Source organism: Gekko japonicus, unplaced genomic scaffold (genome assembly GCF_001447785.1).
Source record: "Gekko japonicus isolate JY-2015 unplaced genomic scaffold, Gekko_japonicus_V1.1 scaffold2042, whole genome shotgun sequence".
Taxonomy (NCBI): domain Eukaryota; kingdom Metazoa; phylum Chordata; class Lepidosauria; order Squamata; family Gekkonidae; genus Gekko; species Gekko japonicus.
Window position 1 is genome coordinate 69,104 of NW_015176514.1, and position 9,864 is coordinate 78,967.

At 42.6% G+C, this 9,864-nt stretch overlaps 1 protein-coding gene across 1 annotated transcript in view; it reads left to right on the forward strand.

Moving 5' to 3' along the window:
• JMY (junction mediating and regulatory protein, p53 cofactor) overlaps window positions 1-9,864 on the forward strand; it is a 57,877-nt gene extending 48,013 nt beyond the window's left edge. The window contains exons 8-11 of the mRNA XM_015427365.1: window positions 1,897-1,992; window positions 2,745-3,279; window positions 7,077-7,385; window positions 9,661-9,864. Of these exons, the coding sequence (XP_015282851.1) occupies window positions 1,897-1,992; window positions 2,745-3,279; window positions 7,077-7,384 (939 nt within the window). The 3' untranslated portion in view covers window position 7,385; window positions 9,661-9,864. The remainder of the gene's footprint in view (window positions 1-1,896; window positions 1,993-2,744; window positions 3,280-7,076; window positions 7,386-9,660) is intronic.

Consider the following 9,864-nt stretch of genomic DNA (forward strand, 5'->3'; position numbering starts at 1 on the left):
GAAATCCTCCCTTTTGTGTCTTCTGCAAGCACAGCTCCTCTGATGGAAGAGAAAGGAGGGGGCAACTTCATCCCCTTCTCACTCCTCACTATGTGAGGATGCTGTGGCCCCAAGAATGATCATTCTCTGTGCTCAAAGGGTTGTTGTAACGGAGAGGAGTGAGTGCAGGAACAATCTTTGCACCTTCCATGCACACATGGACAGGCACCTCACAGGTGTCTGTTGTGGGGAGGGGAAGGGAAAGGAGTTTGTAAGCCACTCTGAGATTCCAAGTGAAGGGTGGGATATAAAGCCAATCTCTCCTCCTCCTCGTTATTACACTAACTCCAGATAATTTGTTGCCAACAAGTAAGTATTCCTGCCATTCAATAAGGTCTTTTTAAACTTTGAGGAGAGAGACTTTCTTTTCAGGTTCTGCTTTAACACTCATGCATAGGTTTCTGAGTTTCACTGACACTTCCAAGTTTAGAAGGTGGGAACATTCAACCCAGTTCCCCAAATCCTTCTTCCTACACAGACCAGGGATCTGACCTATGAGGAGTCCTGGTATTAAGAACATGAGAGAAGCCAATGTTGGATCAGGTCAAAGGCCCATCCAGTCCAACACTCTGTCACACAGTGGCCAAAAATACCAGGTGCCATCAGGAGGTCCAGCAGTGGGGCCAGGACACTAGAAGCCCTCCCACTGTTGCCCCCCCCCAAGCACCAAGAATACAGAGCATCACTTGCCCCAGAGTCCCTATCTATACCTTGTGGCTAATAGCCACTGATGGACCTCTGTGCCATGTTTAATAAGAACGTAAGAGAAGATGAGCTTGGTGTGACTCCAGTTACCATCAGTCCAGCTTCTAGGGGGTGTGAACTGATATATTCAATTTGCCATCTTTTAATTGTTTAATGGTTTTAGCTGCTTTAAGAATTAATTATATTACCTAGTTTTAATTGTTCATGCGCTTTGTTATCTGCCCTGAGCCCAATTTGAAAAATGTGTAATATAAATTTAGCTAATAAAATAACAAAAATAAAATAAATCACTCCTCTCTTGACAGCTATCCCTCTTTTCTCTGAGCTGAGAATACTTCTGTTAACTAGAAACAATTTCCATTTTCAGCTTGAATAAGGATGCTCTCTGATCCTTACTCCTTTTGCCTCTTTTCTCATCCACCATCAGTGCTTAACTGTCTCTTCTTCAACTGAGAGTTCCCAACTGTCATTTCTTGGCTCCCCCCCCCCCAAATTCCCTTTGAACAGCCTGTCACTCAAAGGTTCTCAGAACGTTAACCTTTGATAGTCCGTCACAATTAACTTACTGGCAGAATCAATTATACTCTTACTGATCCCAAGAATAATTTAAATGTGCATGAAACAGTGGTTAAAGAGAACTGGCTGGATCCAGACAGCTATTTCATGCAGTCTTACCCAGTTCTCCTCCTTACTCTAGACCCTCAATCCACATGGCTTTTGTTCATGAAGGCCCCATGACCCATAGCATAGCCAGTTCGCTTGGTCAGAGTCAATCCTGCTTCCTTTTTTGCCAACAGAAAAACGGGTTGTATTTGACAGATTTCTGTTTGTGTTTGGCTTGCTCATTGCAACTTTTATTCTTAGAGGTGATCTGAGTGTTCTTCTTCCAGATGTTGATAATCATGCTGTTGAAAGTAGTATTTTTTTTGGGGGGGGGGAATCCTGCTGTTATTTCTTGCAGTCTTTTCATCTCGAGTGATCTGGCTCTTTCTCCTGCCTCTTGAAAAAGCAGGGGCAAGGAGTAAGCTTAGCTTGTGCTTCATTGAGCCAAGGGAAAGAATGCAGTGCTGTGGGAAAATAATTCCATCCACATTTCAGTATCCTGCTCTGTTCTTCTATCTTCTGTTTACATTTTTTGTTTTTTATATTCAGAAGAGAGAGCGTTTGCAAGATGAGGAAGAAAGAAAAAGCTCATGGGTTAGTCAAGAACGGCAGAAAACACTGGATAGACTTCGAACATTTAAGCAGGTAACTAGGCAAAAGTGGACATTTTTTATGCTTATGCATCAATAAATGTACAATAATATGGCATTAGCACATTACTGCTGTGTAATATGTGAAGCAACCCTTATCACTTATTAATAAGAGAGTCTTTAGTTGTGGAACTGTAAAGGATGTTTCGTTCTTTAGTTATTGCACTTTATGCTGCATGTAGCCCCTGAGGCAGCATTGCCTCCGTTGCTTTCCGGAAGACATATAGAAATCTCAGATTTTGTATTCTAGCCCATGGGGTCGTTTCAGATAATCTTAGAAACATAAGGGCACTACAAAGGCTCAGGTCCCCACATTATATATCTCAGTTCGCAGCTTATCTGACAATTTTGCTGGGGTTAATTATGATTGTCAGCTTTTGCAGAGAGTATTAATGTCTCTTTATCATGCATCTTATGTTAATTCTGCAGAAATACAAAGTGCATGTCAGAGCCTTTAAACTTTCATGATTCTCCTTCATGGACTGAGGTATATTTATTTTGCTTCCTCCTCCAGAGAGGTTCATTATTTGAAGGTTTCCAGTTTAAGCATAAATTGATCTAATGTTAATCTCTGCATGTCAGTGCCCATAGTCCTCTTTGATAGTCCTCCTGGTGTTTTTAGATATGGTATAATATTGAATTGCTTTCCCATTGAAGCTTTGTGGAACAAAACATTAAAATGAAGCATGTAGTTCCATAAGTACGTTGTATGCTTGCCTAATTTTTAATTTGTGTCTTTCCCCTAAGCGTTACCCTGGTCAGGTAATACTCAAATCAACCAGACTCCGACCGGCCCACTCAAGAAGAAGAAGTACAGCCAGTTCGATATCTTGTGCTGATCATCCCCTGTCTTTACCAGTAACCACACAGACTGATGAGAGACCCCAAGAAGTGGGGCCAGAAAAAGTAACCCAACCCTTACAAATCCATGAGCCTAAGAATTTAGGAGAATCTGAAAATACTTCTTTACCTCCCTGTGGCGTTACCTCTGAATTTTCTCAAACTATATCTCTTCCGGCTGAACTTAACCCAGATATAATCAGCGAGGCACCACTTCCTCCTCCGCTGCCGCCGCCACCACCACCACCTTTGCCCACCAAGGAACAATCTACTCAATGCTCTGAAAAAAGCAGTAGCCCTGTTAAACAGGACAGCATGGAGAAGCCAACCCTAATGAGCACCATTGCACCATCAGCTCATTTCTTTGATAGCAGTCAGTTAGTCAGTGCCAAGAAGAAGCTAAAGAAGACTGGTGATTTAGAAGGACTACAGAGGAGAAGAGGTAGTTCTTCATTTTTATTTGTTTGTTGGCTGTAGTTCTACTGAATATGATTAACTGAAAATAAAAAGCAGTGATAGGTTTGCTCCTGTGTTGAAGTTGGTTTTGAGTGATAACTAAAAATAATGGCCAGGAGTTAAGATACTAAAACAAGTAGTTCTGCACAGTAGTTCCACATGCTAAGGAAAGCTGAGGACTTGTATGTCTTGAACAGCATTACCACAGCATTTTGTATTATCCAGATTCTACCCTGGTTTCACTTTCCTAAAGTGAATCCTGCTTCTGATCTCCAAGCTCCTTTTTTCACTCAGGTCTCTGCTCCAGCCACAAGACCAAGGGAACCAAGGAGTTCCGACTCCAGCCTCCTTCCTAAAAAAACCCAGGCATCCTGGCTCTGCTTGCTGAGACCTGCCTGACAAAGGGAACCCAGAAGTCCCGTCTCCAGCCCCTCTCCCCTTTCCCCCTTTGTTCCCTCCCCGCCCACGGCTTTGGGTCATCCCCTTTCACCATGCACATTGCCAGCCAGCTCTCCCCATTTTGGCGTGCCCCAAGTCTGGCTCTGCTACCTGAGCCAGGGCACCTCCAGCGCGGCTCTGCTTTAATGCTCCGGCAGCGGCAGCTTCACCTTGGGCCCTGCGGCTCCCATCATGCCCTGCCCTGCTCGGCCCTGATTGCTGCTTGGCTTCACCCGGCCTTGCCTGCCATTTGAGCCCTTCTTGCCTTGCATTGCCTTGCCCTAGAGGTGGCCACCAGGTTGATTCCCAGGCTCCGCTGGACAGGCTATTGTTAGTCCCCCCTCCACAGGGCGGGCACTGGCTACAATCTCTATCCATCACTGTCAAAAGGAAGGGAAAGCTGGCTTGGGACAGCCCCTCACCCAACGGAAGAGAGGGGAGACGGAAGGGGAGGCTGGCCAGGGCTCCATCCACATCAGACCCAGCTCGCTTCCTCTGGGCTCAGTGCAGTCCAGATGCAATGGGAGTAGAGCTGCTATGGTGCCTTTGACCCAGCTGCAGTGGGGCTCTGCGCCTAAAGTCCCACTGTTGGCTATGGCCCTGACATGGAGGACTTCTGTTTAAAACAAGAAACAAATCTTGGGCACACCTAAAATAGCTATCTGAATGTTGGCCAGTGGAATCCATCAACATTCTGGGGATTTGTACTATGGTATTTAAGTATTTTGTTAATTTAGATAGCTCTGATATCATGTTAAGAAAAGCGAGTGTGGGGGCCACAAATCTTGACGGGAGAATCCCATCCCCACCCCCCATCGTCGAGCTGATGTGGCTCCAGGCCTCTACTCACCTTTGAGCCCAGCTGCAGCAGCGTCTGGGAGCAGCTCCGAGCCCTGACGGCTCCCAGAGTCTGCTGCTGCTGGGCCTGAAGTGGCTCCCAGAGTTTGCCACTGCCAGTTCTGCAGAACCAAGGTAAGTGCATTGTCTGCATGTGCACAGACAATGCTCTTTTACTTGGGGGGGGGATTTAAACCCCCAATATTTTTTAAGGTTTCAGATTTTTCTACAAACCTTGGAGATCTCCCATCTTTGTAGGAAAATCTGTAGTGTCATTTGGCCCTGATCTGCAGATTTAGATACCTGCCAATGGGGGCCATACATCACTTATTAGATGCATAGATATTGTCATTGAGGATTGATGTACTCCAGATAAGAGAACTACATGGAGAACAAGCTGGTGAAATGCATCTAGTTTTTCTTAATATATGTTACCTTTTGTTTTGAAAAGTATTGCTTGTTAACCAGGGATCAGCATTCTGATAACCCCAGATTAAAAAAAGCTCCTGATCTTGTGGCTGTGAGGATAGATTTGAAATGTGAACAGTGTTTGAACAACACTTCTGAAATCTTGAGAGGTCATGGAGGATGAGGGGAAGTTTTTCAGGATTTGAAGTTGTTTCTAAAAGTTAGAACTTCAATACTCTGAATATTTTCTCACTCTTAAAGTGCAGTGTATTTAATGCAAAGATTGCCATTCCACTTGTGGAAGGCTTGTTTTACTCTTCATGCAAGAACATTGTGCAGTAAAGGTGAAATTTAATCCAGTGATTAAATTTGTACAATTATTTATTAAAAATACAAAATAAAAAGCATCACTTTTGTTTGTTCAGAAGGTTGAACAACAGCTTGCACATCCTCTTGCCATGGCTAAGTGGGAGAGAATCTGTTCAGCACATATAAGGTCCTAGGCTCAATCCCTGGCATCATCTCCAGTTAAAGTAGTGGATCATGTGATGGCACTGGTATTTCTGGCCACTGTGTGACACAGAGTGTTGGACTGGATGGGCCTTTGGCCTGATCCAACATTGGCGTCTCTTATGTTCTTATGTGACAGATCTCCACCTGAGACCCTGGAAAGCCGCTGCCAGTCTGAGCAGACAGTGCTGACTTTGATGGACCAAGGGTCTGATTCAGTATAAGGCAGCTTCATGTGTTCAAAGTGTTTTAGAACCTACCTGTTGATAGCACTGCATGAACTGTTGTGCAAGCTGCTGCAAAAGCATTTGGGCAAGGGACTACTAGCTATTTTCCTTTGAGTCATTTCTTTGCATCTGATCCAGAAAGTCTACTGACCTATCTGTACATGGTGGTGGCTTAGCAGATAGGGACTTTTAAGTGAACAGAAATGAATCTTAAAAATTAAAGACAGAGTCTAGCTCCCTCCCCTACATAAGAAGGAAGTTAGTGAAGGAGTATAGCCACTAGTATGGTCCACCATGTAAGTGGAAATGGATAAAGAGAGAGGCTTGACTGACCTCCTAAAATACTTACCTCTCACAAGAGAATATTAAGGAGACGCTCGTTCACATTGAACAGCACTGTCTTAACATAGAAAGTTGAGATATTTACCGGGGAGATTGTCAGATGAAGAGAAAACAGCCTCCACTTGAATTTTTGAATCCTCTTGTGTTGTTTTTCATCTTTCTCCTCCTGGGTGACTGTGATCCGTACATCAAGTTGCAGATTCGATGCTAGAATTGTAGAGATTTATTTATTATTTATTTATAAATTCAATTTATAGCTCGCCCAGATGGTACATCTACTCAATGCTCTCAGCTCGACGCGACACTGCTGATCTCCCTTCCCAGGGCCAGACACTACTGATGGAACATAACGATGGTACGGTAGTGGTGGCGGCTCCTACTTGAAAGCCTGGCAGAAGAGCTCCGTCTTACAGGCCCTGCGGAACTACACAAGGTCCCGCAGGGCCCAGATCTCCTCTGGGAGCTCGTTCCACCAGGCAGGAGCCGCCACTGAGAAAGCTCTGGCCCTGGTAGCAGCCAGCCTGGCCTCCTTGGGGCCTGGTATCACCAGGAGATGCTGTGCCCCTGACCGTAGTGCCCATGGGGGAACATATGGGGAAAGGCGGTCCCTTAGGTATGTTGGACCCCAGCAACAAATGAAGCTATGTAATACTTGACAGCTTTTATTTGTGCCATGCAAATTGGAAAGGTTACCTTGCAAAGTCTATCCACTGATAGTGGTGCTTGGTTTTTGGTGACCAACAAATATGATAGTGTGCATTGTATGGCTGCTTTAGTCAGAAGTGGAATATAAATTTAGAAAAAGTAATGTAAAGGCTAAAGATTGCAAGTTACAATAGATTATAATGGGAAACTCAAGGATATCCTCTCCCATTCTTAAAATAAAAAACGCTGGTGGTTTCTGTAAAGTTATGCTTTTCCCAGTGCATGCTTAATAAATAAATTCTGTAACATAGAGCATAAAAAAACTGAAGCTACAATATGTTGAAATACCCTAAACAACCCCTCTGATTTACTGCAGTGAGTTCACCAATGGATGAGGTATTGGCTTCTTTGAAGCGTGGAAGCTTCCACCTGAGGAAGGTTGAGCAGAGAAACCTTCCTCCTTACCCAGATGAAGATGACAGCAATAACATCCTAGCACAGATAAGAAAAGGGGTGAAACTGAAGAAGGTGCAAAAGGATCTGATGCGGGAGTCATTCACAATTCTGCCTGACGATGATCCTTTGACGCGCAGCATCCATGAAGCGCTACGGCGAATTAAGGAGGCATCACCAGAGTCTGAAGACGAGGAGGAAAATCTCCCTTGTACGGACTGGGAAAATTAAGGTGTAATGTTCCTACTTTTAATACAGATTTTGTTTCTCCAAGCTAGTAACAGCCTTGGTAGGAATAGGCATAAGCTGTCCAATATATATGCTGTGAGAGAAGAACACCTGTGGTTTAAGATCCACATTGCAAAATGTATGCATGTATGCTCAAAATAAAAGGAACATTTTATCTGGGATGTTTATAATAGCATTAAACTGAAATGCAGAATGACTTTACTCAAAGTTAAGTGTTAGAAATAAAAGGGGCTTATTATTTCCAAGCTCAAGCTATAAGTCAGTACTCTACAGTAGAACACTTCAGCTATACAGAAGCCTTCCAAGTACCACGATTGGGGAGAAAACCCCCCTGAATGCATCACTGAAATGCATACCTGGAAAGACTTGTATAGGTACGATTTGTTGAAAGTTATGCCTACCTCACTTCTTGCTCTTCTAAGACTCAGGCACACCCTTACAGTAGGGATGCCTCTGTTGCTTCCTCCTTATGGTCATCAAGATGTGACAGGGATACATGGGGATCTTGTTCTGATCTGGAGATCTGGGAGCTCTCGGATGTGTGCACTGATCTTTTATCTGTACAGGGTCCCCATTTGGTTTGAGAAGTAAAGGCAATAGATGTACAGAGTTATACCTTTCTAAGCCCACTGACTTCTATAGATTTACAATGGGGATTGGCCCATTATTCCATTTTTCCAGTTAGAGAAGAGAGATATGAGGATGCACTTGATTATTGCATAATTGATACAAAATGTCTGAACTGCAGTTAGGTTATAAGGAATTTGGGAATATAAGTACTTCATTGAGTAGAAACTAGGATTTTTTTAATTTCTAAAAATCTACTGCAAGTGCAGAACTGTGCAGTCCCTCTCACCCTTATCGAGCATTTATGGGGAACAAATAGTTTTAAAACTTATTCAAAAATAATTCCTTACAGACAGTACATTTTACTCTTTCTTCTTTAAGACCTTTGTCCTGGTAGAGGATGCATTTTCATTGTTGCTGGAAGTTTTTGTGGAAGGGCTCTTAGTAAGCAAATCTTGACTATGATGAAGAATAGACTTTGGGAAAGACCATGATTGTGGCTTGGTAAAACTTTAGTAAAAATTGTGTGAATGTGTTAATCTGATTTCAGAGTTGCAGGTTGAAACATGTGTTGTATTAATCAAATCTAAGATTTGTTCTCATCATAGTTGTTATCCATTTGACAGAGATGACCCCACTTAATTAACATATGAATTAGCATGCCAGTAACTAATTGCAAGTAAATTTAATCAAAATGAAGGTCACATTCAATATCTGCAAGGCAAGTGTTCCAGTAAGGGGAAATTAATTTAGTACTGTAGTCCATTTAAAGTATGAAATTATTAATTTACGCTGTAAAAGCAAGCTGTAGAGCTAAATACAAGTGCAAAGGAAAATAGTTAAAAATTAAAACTACGAGAGTTGTCCCAAACTGTAGGTCCTTATGCACACCTGCCAGAAAGTCGTTTCAAGACATTTTGTCTCTCCAAGCAAAAATCCTGTCTTTCCAGTTACTTCCTGGGGGATTTCATGGGTATATGAAAAAAAAAATAACATGCAGTATCCTGGGATATAGAGTCAGTCAGTATTATCTTATTGTAGATGAGAGATAGTGACCTGTGTTTACACCATCTTCTCAAGTCACATAAAGCAGCTACAGTAGAACAGTTTTCTAAATTACCAGGGTCCCCCAGTTGTAAGCCACAGTTAAGTGTGTGCTCAAAACTGCAAAATCTGATTCAAAATTGATTTTTCATCAAGGACAGCAAGCAAGCTAGAAAATTCTAGGAATCTTGCAGTATCATTTATCCAAAGTTATCAGCCTCTGATTTGCTTGTACATTCAAGAAGTAAACCATGAAGTCTTGAAAGTCAGCAACTTTGACCCACTATCCATTTCATCCCAAGAGAATGATCTTATAAAATATAGATGTTATTCTGTATGAGAAGACTTCACGTTAGTTGTGGTGAATTAGTAGAACCCTGGAACATTTGCACAGTCTTTAGAATTAGTATAGTAGTGTCAGGCAAGTCAGTATTCCTCATGCTCTCATCACTTTTCTGAGGAAATAATATTGTTTGCTTTACATAATTGGTATACAGATCACCGAATGAATGCAAATAGTTTTTAAAACTCCCAATGACATACCTCTAATACAATCTGATATCAGAAAATGCTTTAAGTGGCCATCTGTATTCAGTCAAAGGCTGCATTCACATGATGAAAACTCTGTTTCCCTGTCATCACCACAGCAAATGCAAAGGTATTCACACTGGCAGCAGAGCCATCCACATTGGAGTTTCATGCAAGCCTCCTTTGGCCAGCTACCATTTTCCCTATACTTTTCCTTGATGCCGGTGGGACTGTCAAAATTGTGGACCTTCCCATACTACCACACAAGTTGAAACCCCAGCACCTTTGTTTCTTAAAAATTAAGCACTGGTCCCACCAGCAAA